Below are 17763 nucleotides of genomic sequence, written 5' to 3' on the forward strand. Positions count from 1 at the left end.
CCTTGGGTGGCATGGTTTAGTGTGAGGTGTCCCTGCCCATGGCAGGGGGGTTGGAACTAGATGATCTTAAGGTCCTTTCCAACCCTAACTATTCTGTGATTCTATGATTCTGTATTTGCTTGTTCTGTACAATTATATCTTTGAAGTAATGCAGGAATATTGAGATTCAAAAAAGGAAAAAAAAAAAGACAACATTAAAGAAAATGTTGATTTTAAATGTTACTTGTCAAAGGAATTTTCCTTGTTTCCACTGTGGAAGAACAATGCCTCAGAATCCATCTCTTGCAGTTTAATGGAGAAGATATATACTATCACATAGAAGCAAAATGAAGCTCTGAAAGTAATTGCTGTGAATAATTTAAAGTACATTCACTGTTAAGGGCTGTTTTCCACCCTGAAAAGAAGAAAGGTGTTTTGTTTATCACAGAAGAGCAGTCTGGCCAGCGGAGCCGCTGGGCTTCCCTTGCACGGGAAGTTTCACTCAGGCTGCGTCTACAGCAGGATGTTTCAGTAAAGGAAGTTCCCAGTCTGGCCTCTAACGTTGCTGTCTTTCACTGGTAACTGTGGTGGGTGGATTACTGCAGACAGGACTTTGCCTGAAACAGATTTCTGTGGTACCTGATTTGCCACATGGCCTTTACCTTTGTTACACATTTATCAATGGTAGCACCAAATAAAGTAAAAAAAATTGATTTTTCTCAGCTCAGTGAAGCTGAAGTGGACCCCAGTGCAGGTAAACTTGGTCTACAACCTCCCTAAGGGCCTCTGGAGCTCTGCATGACAGCTGTCTGTGGCCTGGGTCCAGCTAGTTCCCTTTGCCTGGCACTCTTCCTGTAGACCCTGCCTGGAGATCTAAAAGCACTGTTTCTTGCTGAAGCAGTTTGACCACCTTAGAGGGATTCTTCTGCTTTGCTGTTGTGCTCTGTGGCACTGAACAAGCTCTCGCTACCTTTTGTGACCACCTTTGTGTTCCCAGAACTACTGCTACTTTTAGCTACTCTCTCTCTACGAACATGCTGATAGCGCGGGATTTGCCTGTATAAGACATGACTTCACAGACCAGACCAGAATTCAGTCTTGCTCCGTGTTCTGGCCAAGAAACAATAGGAAATGCACAGAAATGAGTACCAGAACAGGAGTACACGAACAAGTCTGATGGGAGTTTTTGGTTGTTTTGTAGTTGTGTTGTGGGGTTTTTTGTTTTGTTTTTTTTGATATCAGATTGAATAATAAAATACTTAAATAAAATCAAGCATATGGATATATTGAGCTGTCTTTCTGAATACTAGAGTTTACTCAGGGATAGGTATTTGTTCTACCTACTGTGCATGTGAAAGCACTTGTGAGCATGTATGCAAGCATGGACTCGTAAACAGTCTTTGCCAATAGCAAATGCCAAACCTTTATGGGAGAAAAGGCTAATGTTCTTAATAATCTGTGAACATTGTGAACAGAACATTGAACAATGTGGTTTAAAATTGAATTTATTTGTTAAAGTTTCTCCAGTAATCCTCCAAACTTGAGCCAACCAGCCAAGTACCTTGGCTCCCCATACCCTGGTCAGAAATTCTGAGCTCAGGTTCTTCACTAATAGCCCTTGGCTGCTTGAGTGGATACTGCAGAGCTCTTCCAGTCTGAGAAGCAGCTTCTCTTACCTCAGGGGTGGTAATGATGTGTAACAGTGGCAGAGTGGGCACACCTCTTACCTTTCTACCACAGGAAGAGGAGTTGCTGGTGTAACCTGTTGCCTCAAATCTCCATTGTGTCACGGTGCCTACGGAGGAAATAAAAGAATTAGAAGACATCTTCTGTACAACACAATACTACACAGGTTTCCTTCTTCTTCAATGGCACACTCCTCACAAACCTATGGACAAGGGAATATATTCATCCTCCTATAGAGTGCTCTAGAACTAGTGCTGGAGGAAGGATTTGACCTCTCTTACTAGGAAATTGTAGGTAAATGCAAAAAGTGCATATATAAAATCATGGCCTCTGGATTATTAGTATCCAGGAATGTGTTTTTAGTGTTCTGATAGCTTCATTAAAATGCCAACTTAGTTTTTCTCTAATGAGCAGAAAAATGCATAGAATGGTAAGACTTACTAGAAATGGAATCAGAAACATCATGATGTCACTGTAGAAATTCATGGCACGTTTTTAGGTTGGAATCTCGGTCTCCCAAATCAAAAAGTACGTAGCAGAAGTGGAAAATTGTCAGAGAAGAGTGACAAGGAGAGAGATATGGAAATGAGAAATGACTAAGATCACTAGGGCTCTTCACCTTGAAAAAGCGGTGGCAGGGAGAGGATGTGATAAAGGTCTGTATTAGGAAGTGCATGGAGAAGAATGATTGTTCACTGCCTCTTGAAAGCAAGAAGTGGAGGGCAGCAGTGTAACCACTAGGTGACAGATCAAAACAAACAGAAGGAAGTGGTTTCTCACATGTGTGTAAGGTAGACTGTAGAGCACTGTGGATGCTGCAGGATGTTGTGGATGCTGTAAATGTACAAATGGTCAGAAAGTAGGCACATAAGTTCTTGGAAGAAAAGCCTACTACAAAGGTATTACTTCTGCCTTAGGAAGTCCCTAAGATGAAAGTTTTTAGAAGTTATTAGAGAGTGTTCTGGAGAACTTTCACTAGGTGCTTGCTTTCATTTTCATAGTCTTTCTCAAACATTTGCTGTTTCCTGCTGTAAGCTGGAGTATGGGGTAGATGGGCCTCTGATCTCACATCAGTACAGCAATTTTTGTTGTCTCTAACATTCACGACAAGTTTTAATACAATGTCGCATTGCAGTTTCCTTACTTCCCTTTTTCCCCCTTTCAGAATCCCTCTGACATATCCCTGGACTTTCTGGTGGCTCCAGCCATCTCCCCTCAGCTGCCTCAAACCCTACGTGCAGTTTAGCACTGAGAGCAGAGAGAAGTTGTCTGAATAATGAGCTCGTGGCTACTCAGACACAAGTTGATATATGGGGTAAACACACAGATTGGAATTCTTTCATAACATCTTGATTATGAAAAGATAACCATGATATTTATATCTCCCTAGTTACTTGTAACCCACTCATACTGTGTGTGGGGGAGTGTTTTTGTTTTGGTTTGGTTTTAAAGCAGACTTTCTCATTTAATGCTTTACTGCATGCAGGCTTTTTAATAATAAAGTTTACATCTTTTAAAAGTTGCTTTGTACCTGACTTACGTGTTAGGTATTGAGAAAAATCTCAGCATCACAGTTGGTGTAGATTTTTAGCAAATTCTCTCAAAAGTATAAACCCCATGAGCTCAAGAGACTGTTTTTGTGCCAGTTTATACATAAGCATAGCCCGTGAGTGGAATTTTGTGTTTGGTAGTGCTAAACACAAAGGTTAAGCAGCGTCGTGATAAATTATGGTCCAGAATGCTAGAAATCTCAGGTGATTTCTTCATAGCTGAAGCAAGTGGCTGAAGAGCTCTGAGAAACTTCCCTGCTTTCCAGTCTTGGTAAAACCTGATCTGACAGTAATTTCCTGGAGGTAGATGAGATTTGCTTTGATATCCATCTGTGCTTTCCTACATCAGAAGACCTGTACGTCTTCTTCAGTTAGCACACGGTACGCCTCCCCGCAGAGCTGAGAGCACTGGGTGTGTGTTACAGTGGTGCATAATGTTAACCACAAGCTTTTTATAGCAGAGCTCTTAAGTGTGAAAATTTCCATACAACTTATTTTTGTGCTACAGGGTGTCACATTTCAAAAGGCAGTACTATGGCAAACCGGTGGTTAGTTTATATGATTACTTTGAAATTAGCAGAATGATACAGAGATAAAAATGTTGGCTTTGAATACGGTCATTTCTTTCTGGAGTGATTTCTTAGGTTTGCAAGTAATTTTGTTGAAAAGTAGAATATTATTTTGCAGAAAGAGCTTATGCTGCAATAGAGAAGATTCCTTTTTTTTTTCATTACCTGTATTGTTTTACAAATTTCCTTGGAGTTTGTTTTTTACTTAAGGTAGAGTAACAAATGGAAACAGATTGGATTATAGCAATATATAAATTTAATAGCTATGTATTCTTTACTTTGTGTGTTGTATTCATGGAATGAGTCCTCACGCAAAATATTTTTCCAGTAGGGGAACAAAACAAATATCTAGCTATTCACAAATAAAATGTATCATCCTCTAAAAGTGGACATTTTAGACACAGCTTGAGTAGGTTTTAATTGTTCCGTCCTCTGCAGAGCTGCTATTCTGGGGTGCTAAAGCGACATTTCTTTGGAAACCTGACACAGTTGAGAATTATGTATTCAACATCTATGACTCTGGACATTGGTTAACACTGTTTTGTCATGGGGAAAAGAATTGAGCTTGCAAAGTTGTTCCACAAGAATCTGTTGCTTTAAATAAGGTAATTTCAAGGAAAGATTACCAGCTGATTTTTGCTTTCTGTCTTTGAGGTTGGGACAGGGGAAGAAGTTTTGCATGGTGAAAGTGTGAGCTCGCAAACACATACAGATCATTCAAGCAATGGTAAATGATGCTGATGCAGGCTCACACGTGAGCGGTGAGGTTTCTGTCTCGTATATAAAAATTCTGTGGTCTGTTCCACATGACTTTTGAATTTGGGTTGCATATTGGGAAGATAGCTACCATCCTTGAGTGGAAGGTGGGCAGAGATCTGCTTAGACTTGGGAAATTTGGGGGGTTTAAATCATTATCATTATTTCAGTGCTCAGGGACTTCTTGGACCTGTTACAATTTTTCACAGGTGCAGCATTTCAAATGGCACTCAAACCCAAGTGAGAGGCAGCATGAGCAACTTCCTCCATATTGGGCAAAATATGAAGCAATTCCTAGAAGTTAGGGATGGGCCCTGTACAGTGTTCCTGTGGGGGGTGATTCCTCATGCTTCTGGGCAGCAGTGTAAGGCTCTGGCATGCTCTGATCCTGCACGTACTACTACTGTTCTGCTTGGTGGGTGTTAAACCTCCTTTACGCAGAAATCATTGTTCTGAGGCTTGAAATTAGCCTGTTTCATAACTACAGTGCATGTTGTAGGTCACTGAAATGTTAAAAGTGTTCAGTTAATGCAATGTACTCTTAAAGAAAGAGAAATGCCTGAGGCATTTTACACTTGGTGAAAGAAAAAAAGCCCAATAAAATACCCACGGAGAGTGAACAGAAAAATATGTTCTGTAGTTTAAAGTGATCCAGAGTCTTCTGGAGTTCATGAACCAGCACTGCCGTTTGATGTCAGCAGAACTGAGCGGAAGCGTGTGGTTTGTGAGCTAGCTGCTGCTGTAGAGTCACGGCTTCGTGCTGGCTGAGCCTGGGGATGGGCTGTGCAGGGCAGATCACAGTGCAAACCTGACAACTGTTCCACTACAGGATTAAGGCCCAGCCTCAGGTTCAAACTTCAGCTGCTTTACAGTGTGTCGTGCTGTAAGTTTCTGTAGTGTTCCATGTCTCAAATGGTGATAGACCACAATTAACGCAGAAGTAGGCAAGGACATCTCTTGCTTCTACTCTGCCAGATAGGCATTTCATCACAGGAGGGAGGAAGAGAAAAAGCAAGCTACGTCCTGGACAGAGAAGCACGATGCTGCTGGAAAAGATAAAAAATAACATTATTGCCTCATGTTCCTTCAGCATGTGACCAGTTACGGCAACTGCTGATTGTCTACATACCAGGAAAAAAAATGCCCTGTAGTATAAAAAGTTCACAGTCTCTACTTCAGGTCATTACAAATGACCTTTCCTCTAAAGGCAGTTATTAAGGAAGTCCACAACTAATCCAACATTTAAATATGCTTTGCTGAACAAGAAGAAAATCATAGAGTATAAGAAAGGGTTGTTCTTTTTTTTAAGCCTGCAGTGTGCTTTCTTTTCTTTCCATTGTCTGTGTGATTTGCTAAATGAGATGATGTCTCTCATTCTTTGAAAACAACCTTTTAAATATAATGAAGCAGATAGAAAAGAAGAAATGTAAGAGAGGTCACAGAAGGCCTGAAATGACCATTTAACACCTTATCTGTTAAGAGAATGCTGCAGAGTGTATCCTGCAGAGTAGGGCTACTTCTGGCCATAGAGGATCTTCAGATACAGATGCAGAAGGCTGAGGTGCAGTATGGTGTCTCAGGCACAGGGACAATGCATACAGCTCAGGACCCCAGGGGTTGCTTGGGGAACTGATTTTCTGTTTATTTTCCCAACTGTTGCAGCTCGGCAGGCTTTCTTTGCCCTAGTCTGTGCCTTTCAACCAGAAAAAAAAGAATTAAGGCATGTGTGTGTGTGTGTTTCTAACATGGTTGCTTTTGTTGCAAAGAGTTTGAACAATACATAGTGGCAATGGAGAGTTTTCTGCCATGATGATGAAAAAAAATTCCCATCCTATAGAGCTTGCTTGAGCTAAGCAATACTAGGAAGAACTTCTGGAAAAGGACAGAATTTTCATTCCATTAATTCATATTATATAAATAATTCTGCTCTTCATATTGAAGAAATTATATACACACATAACTTGAGAATAATACGTATGATATGATACAATATAATGTTATATATTATACATCTTTATTATATTTAATATAAATTATTTTAAAGGTATTATCTATATTTATATGTATATATAAACATAAAATATTTCAATTTAGCTATCCACCTATACACAAAATAGTGAGTTTATTGCAAACTTTTATTTCTTTCATTTCAGTTGGTTATTATTACTATATATTGTTGATCCTTTTCCTTTCCTATTGGGAAGAGTCTGTCCTTTGAGAAATAGGGAAGATATAGGTAGACTACTGTGATTATTCGTCTGACCTAGCTGAAGAGGTACTGCAAAGTCTGTGGATGCTTGTGCAGGCCTAAACCAAATAATTCCTCAAGGACAGTGACTGCAGTAAAGAAATGGGGGTCTTTTCCTGAAAGTTATATATGTTTACTTTTTGCTTTGTGGAAATGCTAAGTAGCCATTGATTTATGCATTACTCATGTAAAGATGTGAACACTGACCTGAGAAAGCTCTAGGTGGTTGTAAAAGTACTCGAGGCATGGAAGGCGTAGGCATAGCAAAACCGTGGTACATGTAATTTGGGTATCAGTAAAACCTACCTGCCTTAAAAAAAAAAAAAAAAGAAGAAAAAAAGCTGTTCACATATCTGCACAGGAAAATAAAAATAAACCCATAAACCTCAGAGTTCCTGCGAATGATTTGCTACTAACGTCAGTATTTTTTTAGAGAATGAGATGATTTAGATCAAGCAAACATTCTTCTGACATTAGTGATGTAACAGTCTTGTGTTCAGAGAGATTTCCTGTTTACTTTGGGTCTCAGCACAGACGTCTCAAGAAAGTAGGTGCTAAAATTTTCATTCCACATCTGCATATAAAGACAGCCCAAACTGTTCTGACATCTGTAGCAAACTTTATATACATTTTTGTTCTTTAGAAGAAAGGGGGTAGTGACAGCTGAAAAATCTCAGGTTTCAAAAATCAGAAAATCAGAGGTTTCTTGGTTTGCTGACCAAGCTAATTCCTCAGTTTTAATCCTGTAATGCAGAAAATTATCTGGCAGTGTTAGTTTGGCAGTCACGTGAGCTACTGTCATGCTCTTAACTGGGACCTTTGCTAGCAAATTCACCTGGAATCAAGGGACTCGGTGTCCTTTAGGGATGAACCATGGCTCATTTAGATCTGAAGAGCCCACAAATGGCAATAAGGCATCATGGTGAAGCTCAGTACTTAGTTTCATGCTGTAACTCTTCATGAATTTTCTGTTTCAAATCATAATTTCTGTGGGTGTTCACAGATAGAAGCAATACATCTTTTTTATAACTTATGTGTATGATTCATAGTTTCAAGTTGAAAGCTTAGTTTTAAATGTATATTTTTTTTCTAAAAAGCAGAGGTCATCTTCCTCTTGCATTATTTTCCTAATTATGAAAAAAATGGGGATTATATTTAATAACTTGATGCAACTCTTTCTATGCCTTTGAAAATACAAAAGCATTCACTTCCATTTACATATCCACACTCAAGTGGGTGAAAGAATCTGTTATAAAACAGCCCATGGTCAAAATCTTTTATGGACTGAGATCAGAAATAAGTATTTTTGAGTGGGATTTTTTGTTTCATTTTCGTTTGCCTTTTGGCTTTGTATGGTTGTATTTTCACAAGCAGTGTCATAGATGTGAAAACTTGCTTCATCTTCATAATAAGACTGTTGAGCAGTCTAAAGACTGAAGTCCTGAGGTTACTTCTGAACTCAGGTCAGCTCAACTTTGCTGCCAAGGCAGGAGGCCTTGTTTTACTACCAAGCAATAAAAATCTAACAGTAGAAAAACACAGCCTGCAATAAAGTCACTCAGTGAGTCTTGTTTCTGTTTTGATGGTCTCTAGAAAATGAGATTGCTGATTGTTTTTGTTAGCTGACTTCATTAGGTTTGTATCCTGTGAATATAGAAAGAGTATTTCTAAATGTGTGATTGCAGTACTAGCATATGAAAAAATCCACTATCGAGATGTGCTCTGGCATTAAATTATTGTGTGTTTAGAGATTCTGCAACCATTACCTTAACCTACTAGGCAAGAAATTGCTGCATGTGAAACTGTTTGGAAATTTACATTGGCACTAGAAACCAAAACTGGGTCTCGGAGAGCACATTCATGACAGCAGCAAACACACAGGCAAAATAATATATTGCAATAATAGGAAAGGCATAAGATTTTGCTCTTAGAAAAAGAGAGGAGAAAGAGCAGAGGGAACAGCTTGCTGCTGGCTGCAGTGAGAATGAATGTGAGTCAGTGGGAAGCACTCACCAGAGAGGGATGTCCTGGTCTACAAGGGCCGGGCTAGGTCCAGCAGAGCCAGTGCTCTGAATTAACACAGAGCAGCATTAATAATCTTTCATTCATGGCTTTTACCTCAGTAATTGTATGCCAGGGTTCCTGGTGTTCTTGGTTCTGCAGTGACAATGCGGAGACACCAAGTAGGGTTTGTGTGAAGCCAGATGTGGTTCACGGGTCTTGTCAGTTCAGATGGCTTCCAGCTGTAAGTTGTCCCTGAGTGCAGTGGAGCTCCACTCACCCAGGACTATGTCTGAGCTAGTCGTGCTGAATATATCTATGGGGTGGGTTATTTGCAATTTGGATAACACACCTTGGAGTGTTTTAGTAGTAACTATAGAAGAAGAGGGAGAGAAATACAACACAAAACACATTTTAAAATAGTGCTTATTGGTAGTTTAACTTGTAATGGATTTGATGCCACTGAAATTATTTTTTTTTTCCAGGCAAAAACTGATTCTCAGAAATGCAGATGTTCCTGTTATCATGAATACATATTTTAGTGAGAAGGTGCTACCCAGTGAACATTCAGAAACAAGAAAGAAGACGTACGGTCTTACAAAGATGCTCATTAAGAAGAATATTATATCTTTGGCAGAGACGTTCAGGCTAGATGACGATGATGGGTTACACCAGCAAACTTCAGATAATCAGGTAAGGTTCATTTGGGTCACAGTTCAGTACCTGGTAAGAGGTTGGTGTTGGAAATCATAACAAAACCAAAATTCTAAATTACTGACCTATTTAGTTTCCCCTTGCATTGAGCCAAGGCTGAATAATATGCAGTGTTTATTTTAATAATATTTTCTTAGCAGAGGCTTTTGGCCCATCCAAATGCTGAACTGCTGTGAGGTTATTCTGCTGAAGTCTCACTACTGCGCTAAATAGTAATAGTAGCTTGAGTTTTCATTCATTTCTCCCTTATTCCTTATGGTTGAATAGCTAAGCTTTATTTGAAATAAAGTCAGTTTTCTGCTCACTCACTAAAGATATTATTTTAAATAAACATTCCTTTTTCACACTATTTCTTAACTCATTTCCTAAGCAATCCTATTCTTTCTTTAAAGCACCAATTGGTAATAACACCACCACCCTTTCCTGCACCTGTGGTTCTACAAGCTGAGGTATTCTAAGAGATCTGGTTTTCTGATAGTCCGTGCTAGCACTTTCTCTTGTAAAGGCTTTATTTTGGCCACCCAAAATAATTCTTAATAGTTAGTATTTAAGAAGTTTGGCCCTACAGGTTTGATGAACAACACTTAGTGTCAACATTTTGTGTTTGCTTTATATGTAATTCCCATTATAGGCCTTGGAATGGAAAAGTTACATAAATCAACTCTCCTTTCTTGCTTCAGCTCTACCTTGTAAAAAGCTTCTACTGTGATATTCAAAAACCAGAACAATTCACTTGTTCCCCTCATGGTGCTTAGCAAACAAAAGGTTTGAGAGGTGGGCCCATGTGAACCTTGTGAAGTTCAACAAGGCAAAGTGCAAGGTCCTCCTCATGGGTTGGGGCAATCCCCAGCACAAATAAAGATTCAGTGAAGAATGGATAGAGAGCATTCCTGAGGAGAAGGACTTGGGGGTATTGGTTGACAAGAAGCTCAGCAGGACCCAGCAGTGTGTGCTTGCAGCTCAGAAACCAACCATGTCCTGGGCTGCATCAAAAGGAGCATGGCCAGCAGGTCGAGGGGGTGATTCTCCCCCTCTCCTCCATTTTCATGAGACCCCACCTGCAGTACTGTGTCCAGTCTGGAGTCCTCAGTACAGGAAAGAGAGACCTGTTGGAGAGGGTCCAGAGGAGGCCACAAAGATGACCAGACGGCTGGATCACCTCCCTGTGAAGACAGGCTGAGAGTTGGGCTTGTTCAGCCTGGAGAAGAGAAGGCTCCAGGGAGAACTTGGAGCAGCTTCCAGTGCCTAAAGGGAGGCCTTCAAGAAAGCTGCAGAGGGACTTTTTCCAGGGGCCTGTAGGGATAGGACAAGGGGGAACAGGTTTAACTGAAAGGCAGATTTAAGTTAGATATTAGGAAGAAGTTTTTTATGTGAGGGTGGTGAGACACTGGCAGAGGTTGCACAGAGAAGCTGTGGCTGCCCCATCCCTGACAGTGTCCAAGGCCATGTTGGATGGGGCTTGGAGTAGCCTGGTCTAGTGGAAGATGTCCCTGCCCATGGCAGGGGGATGGAATTAAATGACCTTTAAGGTCCTTCCCAACCCAAACTGTTCTGTGATTCTAAAGCCACTTCATTTAAAACTCAGAAGACAGGTTTTATTGCAACCCCTTTGTAGACAAAGGGTGGTGTTGTTTTCTTTTAAATGCTCCAAATTCTCCTTCTCTACTTGTGGATAATACTTATGGCACGGTCTGTAACACTCTGAAAACCTTTCTTGGCACCTGTTTTTTTATAAAAGCAAGTCTCATTGTGAAATCTCGCTCATGCTGGGAAGGAGCCTATATATATCGACCATGTTAGTCTATACTTGCCTACAATTTTTACTGATTTATTTTAAAATTAATGAAATTACTCATTTAGATTAAGGCACAGTGTAGCAGAATTTTATTCATATAATTTATTTTGAAAGTTCAGAAGATTTTATTTATAAAATATGTTTTAGTATTAACGAAGTGCTTTGGAACCTACTTTTGGAAGTAGGATTGGAATTTTAAAGTTCTATACTTTTCAGTAATCATCTAATTCTTTTACATTGAAACATTTTACATTGAAATGTGCAAGTCTTAGGACTAGCTTACTGTTCTCTAAAAATAGACACCTGTTCATTTTCAACTTAAAGTCCAGAAGCATTCAAGTTGGAGTTGACCCATTTTAGAAGAGGAAGGAACGAAACATCAACAAACTAAAAATGAAACTCAGTTCAAAGGGAAGAATCATAAATACTGATATCAATTCTGTTTTCCTGCTGGTGTCACCCTCATCTCTCATGGACCAAGTTAGCTCAGTGCAGAGCATGAGTTAAATACAGAGGAGCACAGTGTGCTCAGCTCTCTTGAGAGTTTATTAAAAATCAATAATAAATACTGGCCACTAGTCTGTAAGTTAGTTTAGGTGCAGTAAGTATTTTGAAACTGATTTTGCGCTTTTTTCAGTGATTTTTCATGCTGAAGTTTTACTCTCTAGCACTGCATAGTTTCAAGGTCCCCTGAAATGTTTCTATTAATGGGTTTTCCTTCACCAGGTTGCTTGTGCTCCGCAAATCCATAACAACTGTGATTCGAAAAAGCATCCCTTAGCACAGAGTGCTGTTAATGATTCTCTGCTTGAAATGGTGGAAAGCCAGGGAGCAGTGGGTTGGAGAGAAGCACATGTACGAGTCGTTATCCAAAGGGTGTACTGTTTGCCTGCAAGAGAAGGTTATGGAAGCCACATTCAAGGAAACAAGCCTCTTTGTGCGACACCTATCATAAATTCAGATCCACCAAATGTTAGGTGAGTAGTAAGATGCATGGGAATTTTTCTGTTGAGGCTGTGATATAGGAGAAGCTAAAGAGGAGGGAGTTTGGAAATGTCATTCTTAATCGCCAGCTTGCAGGGAATAAGCATGCTCAGCAAAGTGTGGAGCTCTTGATGGAAGTGGTGTAGTTATTTAGTTGGTATGGTGTGACACAGAAGTAGTCCTGCCCAAAGGAGGGAAGGATTTGTCTATAGTTCGTGTCATCACCAGATGACAGGAAGATTGAAAACAAATTAATGGGAATTTAATTTAAAACCCATGATGATCTTCAACATCTTATACTGTTCGTTGCATTTAACAAAATAACTGTTATTTACCATTTACCTATTTCAGTCTCCAGTATGCTCTGCTAGCAAGTTATGCTCATAGAGTGGTCTTTTGAAGCAAAAGAGAAATATGTAGAGAGATAGAGTTGAAAAATGGGGATTTTGCTTAGATTCCATTACAGAAACATAGGCATAGACGTGCAAACCTCCATTGTGAAGCCACTGGAAAAGGCTCCTGTTGCGTTCTGGAAAACTGGAGGTCACAGCAGTTCAGCTTCTCTACAGTAAGAAGTGATCTGGTGTCAAAACATTAACAATAACGAAGAAATGTTATAGGCAAAACCTGTGGAGCATACAGCTTCAGACCAGTGGTTTTAGCCTCTTCTGGTTTAGTGTTTGCATCCTGATAATGATCTGTTTCCTGTGTAGGGAATCAAGAATGGGACCTCGTTTTCTTAAGTACAAAAGCTATGCAAAACACAGTTTTCCCTTCTGATCAGTACTGAACTGCTGAATCCTTTCCTTCTCCTGTTATGATCCCCAAGGTTTCAGACCAAATAATGATTTCAGAGTCTTTCTCAGCAATTCTCGATCTGAGATCACTGTGTCTATTACTGATTTTCCTTCCTTTGGTTTTGCACTAACGTTTGGTTCATGATGGCTTAAAAATCTGAAATGTAAGATACACTCAATTTTGTTTTCACTCAGGAAGCTCATTAAGGAAAGCTACAGTGGCAGAGATTGTATAAAACTTCTAAGTTCAGCCTGTCAGGACATTAGAAGATCTCTCTTCCCGCAGAGTTTAGGACCTGAAAGTAATGTGCAATTAGTTTAAAAGGTCCCATTGAGAGCTCTCCAGATGTAATTTGCAATAGGCTTTGAAGGGATTCTTCAAGGTTTGAAGAATTTGAGTTCCAATAAGCTACCCTACTGGTGTATAGTAGCATGCTCACAGGTCCTTCTTCCTGAGCTTTTGAAATACTGGAATTCTCCCAATTCTCACTACCTTATAAGCGACTGGATAATTTACAGCACTCGTTGATAAATGAAATTCTTCCAGGAAGAATTCAGGAAGATTGTTCTTTCCTAAAATGCAAGCTCGATCATCCCTCACAGGAAAGTAATTATCAACAGCTGTGTCCCCGGTATTTTTTAAGAAGCTCCTTTACATATAATAGTTATATTAACCTCAACTTGCGTAATTTTTTTAAAAGCAATTGGTACATCTTGTCGTGTGAACTCATTGCTTTATATTTAATTTGTTCTTGCTGTAATATTTATCATTTTTTAAAGTGAGAGGAAAAGTATTTTTCCAGCCTCACATCAATATGTGATTTTTGAGGTGAGCATTCCTCTGTCTAGATTTTTCTTCCAGAGGGCTACATTTGATCAAGTCAAGGCAGCTGGCAGTCTATTATTCAATCTGATTTTTAGCAGCATCAGTTCTAGCAGAGTTCAAATGACAATACTGTCTCTGTATTTCCTTTCCAACTTTTAACCAAAAGTATACCTAACTTGCAGTCACACCATTTGAGGTAGTTAACCTGCCTGAGCCCACGCCCTTCACAGGAATGGGGTGAAAGAAAACAGAAATATCAGATTGCAGTCCTTATGTCAAACTTGAAATAGAAATGAAATAAAATAAAAAATGAGTCCATTGCTTCTGAGTACATACTGTAGCTGGGTATTCTCACGTGCAGTTGTTAAACTGGCCTCTTCCGAGTTCCTCACATTTTATAGATATCCCAGCCCAGAAAAGAGCTTGGTTGTCATTGTTTGCAGCTATCAGACTGTCTCTTGGATCCTGAAGAGCAAAAACAACCCACTTTCTCTTCTGCAAAGAAGAGAACAAACCCTTCTAAGACTGAGAAATGGAAAACACCTCGTACTGCTTTATCAGCTGCTATTTCCATAGCTGATAGCATCCACATGAGACTTTTCTTCTCTATCAAAAATGCTTGTGTCTGTCACCTGATAGCGAGCAAAAGGGTCCAATGCCTTCTGGCAGTCCTTTGAACCAACTGATGGCTCATTCTTTTGTGTTTAAAAAAAAAAAAAAAAACAAACTTTTTTTTTTCCTTTGTGAACTTCTTTTTGTGAAGTAAAACTGCCACGAAGGTTTGTATTTTATGAGGCAAGATGAGTTAGCTAATACATTCTTTCATGAACAGAAGTTTGTAATTAGATATCAAGGTAGATGAATAGTCACTTGGTTTGTATTTTGGACAGGCTGTTTTATTGTGTATCTTCTTTTGTAGCACTCCACAATAACCTAGATGTTGCTGACACAGGGAGGCATAAAAAACACAGTAAGCTGAAAAAAGGCATGAAATTAAATGTGGAAGATGAGAAGTGATGCATTTTGTGCAAGACATCCAGTTTCTAGGAAGAGAATGGCAGATAGTGGGAGAAACTGCTATTTTCATTGTAAGGAAATGGATTCATTTAATTGGTTAAAAACATAAAAATTGGTAAAAGATAAAAATCACAGAAATGCCTATATGCATCTAGCTTTTATTGTTCATAAATACACATATGTAGACTATGGCCTTTTACTGATAGACAAATGGATATGTCTGATGGGTTTAAGTCTGTTTAGCTGAAGTATTTAAAGCATTTTCTGAGGACACTGAGAAATCATTACAGAGACTGAGAAGTTCTCTGGCTTCTGTTGTACAGAAATTGGTCCCACGTTCCCTGAATTATTGTTGAATTATTTGCCTTTCCCCCCATAATTAACTGCTCTTGCAAATGGACTTTTCATGCTGAAGAAGTTTCATGGAGAGGGGGGGAGAGAAGAAAATATGACTCGCCGTGACTGTCTGCTCATTTCCAGCATTCCTACCATACTTTTTACTGCCTTTTCCCCTCTGATGAGAGAGATACTTTTGCTAATGACATGTTTGTGTAAACCTGATTATTTTGACTCTTTTTAAAAAAGGCCTGGCTCACATGTACAGAGATCCCAAAGAGACTCCTGTCAACCTGAGGAGCTCACTGGTGCTGAGGTGTCTGACTCACTGCGTCGGCCTTGTACTTTGTGTTCCTGGGATAAAGCAGTGTATAATTTGGATTGTGCTCTTGCCAGTATCTGTTTGTTTTGAGTGGGCCACGTGAGTTCAGTAAAAAATAGAGCTGGTCAGTTTTATGCCCTAAAGAACATGGCTGGTTGTTTGTGAAACTAAAATAGATGCATTTTTAGGACTAGGCAGTTAAACCAGTCAGAGATTTAGGTGAGGAGGCTGGAGAGAAAAGGGTGTTGTCTATTAAGAAGGAAAAGCTAACCACTGCTAATATAAAACAATGCTAGCTATAGCTATGAATCCACATTTTAAAATCTTTGTGAGTGACTAGAGAAATTTTCCAGTTGCTTCTCTTGGCATATGATTTGTCCTACTTCCTACCTGAAAGTTAGCACTCTAGCCTGCTGTAAGTATCTATTCCAAGAACAAAGGAAAGGCAGTACATTTACTTTAAAACATAATGTTCTCAGCCTCTATGCAGTAGTCATCAATAGTTCTTTTGGTTTTGCTCTTTATTTTGTTTGCCAGTTGCCAGATCTCAGAGCAGTGGAAAGGCCTGCTGCCATGCAAGCAGGACCCTTGGGGAGCAAAATATTTAGAAAAGCCAAGGATTTGTTTGAGTGGCTGGAAGAAATAGAAGTTTGGGGAAAGTCACATTTCTCTTTCTGAGCAGGCCCTCAGAAACATGATAGCTGCTGGGATTCATTATGCTCTAGCAAGTTGTTGCAAGTTTCTGAGTAGTCTGCTCATATGTAATTCTGTATAAAACAGGTTTTTTGCAAATAGTAATTCTGTAAAGTTAATTAATTTCAAAGTTGGATTTCCGTTTTCCCTCTTTTTCTTTGTCTAATGATCTTTGCTGTTTATCTTAAAACAAATCTAGTCAATGGGTTAACCTGTCTGGCAGCATGCAGAACTAAAAGTTGAATGTCAGGTGCTGCAACTAACATTCCAAGTAGGTGGACTCATATAACGAAAAGTCACCCTTCTGGTACGGAAAACTTAGCTTACATTTTATAAAGCATACTGAAATAAACAACAACAAAAAAAAAAAATCTGGAGGTCTTCTTATCTGAAAAGAGCCCAGATTGGAAAGGAGTGTCGTGAAAGATCCATGTTCACAGATGCTAACATCTGTCAGAATGTTTTTTGTGGCTGACTTAAATCTGTTTACAGCATTCCATTTGTTTTTTGTGTTTTTGTTCAACAAAACATTTTAAATGGAATGGTCATAAATGCAAGTTTTTTAAAATTACATTATGTTTCTGGGATGTGATTTTTCAAGTGGGAAATAAACAGGAAATAGGTAACTGAAGTGCAGTAGAGAATACTGCATAAGCTTCTCTGATTTCCCCTTTTCAGATCCCTCTCAGAAGAGAAGATACGTGCTTTTGATATTCTTGCAAAGTAGTCTAATTGCTCCTTGGCAGACCTGTAATAGTTCTCCTAACAGCTGTGGTTCAAGGTCTAGTAACCTGTTTCTGCTTTGAAGTCTCTCTGCTTTTTTCTTTTCCTTTTTTTTTCTTCACAGTTAAGACTCTCTGACACTTGGGTTATTCCCTTTTGCCTCCACCCTGCTCTATTTTTAATTCTCAAACTGGAGCCACCAAAACAGAGAATAAGGACAAAAGGCTGTTGGAAAAATTGCTTTGGTATCATGTTGTCTGGCTGAGACTATAAAGTGTATTATATATTTAACACTGTAGTTTCCCCATGCTGTTGCCCAGATAGCCCTGAAAGTCTGTTTTCCCTGCTGCCAGTGGTGCAGACGGATAGATGGAACTTGGGCTTCTTCCAGTGCCACTGTAGTACAACAATTTGTTAATTTGACGTTGCCGTTTATTTTTCAGTGCTAAATATTTACATAATCTTATTCTGTCCAAGGGCAAGGTGAAAGCACTGTTATCTGATATACTCTGTACGAAGGAGAAAAAGGACCCCTCAACATAACAGCACCAGGTTTTGGGCCTGCACTGGGAATAGGCAATTAAACAATTTGCCATTGTTCTAAAATGTCAGGGCAGTGGTAAAAGCTGCTGATACAGAAAAGAGTCTCCAGAAGACAGCAGCCAGCATAGACCACAAGTGTGGCAGAGATTCAGTCTTTTTGGAAAGCAAGTGGGCAGGAACAGAAACCAGCCATCAGATGGCCAACACTAACACTGTGTGTGCGT

General features: G+C 39.4%; 1 protein-coding gene across 1 annotated transcript in view; it reads left to right on the forward strand.

Annotated features, from left to right (window-relative positions):
• Window positions 1-17763, forward strand: part of SPIDR (scaffold protein involved in DNA repair) — a gene marked incomplete at both ends in the record, with an annotated part of 203492 nt that overhangs the window by 121412 nt on the left and 64317 nt on the right. Inside the window, 2 exons of the mRNA XM_080639494.1 lie at window positions 9275-9482; window positions 12025-12275. Of these exons, the coding sequence (XP_080495620.1) occupies window positions 9275-9482; window positions 12025-12275 (459 nt within the window). The remainder of the gene's footprint in view (window positions 1-9274; window positions 9483-12024; window positions 12276-17763) is intronic.

This window comes from Psittacula echo (genome assembly GCF_963264785.1).
Source record: "Psittacula echo genome assembly, chromosome: 2".
Taxonomy (NCBI): Eukaryota; Metazoa; Chordata; class Aves; order Psittaciformes; family Psittacidae; genus Psittacula; species Psittacula echo.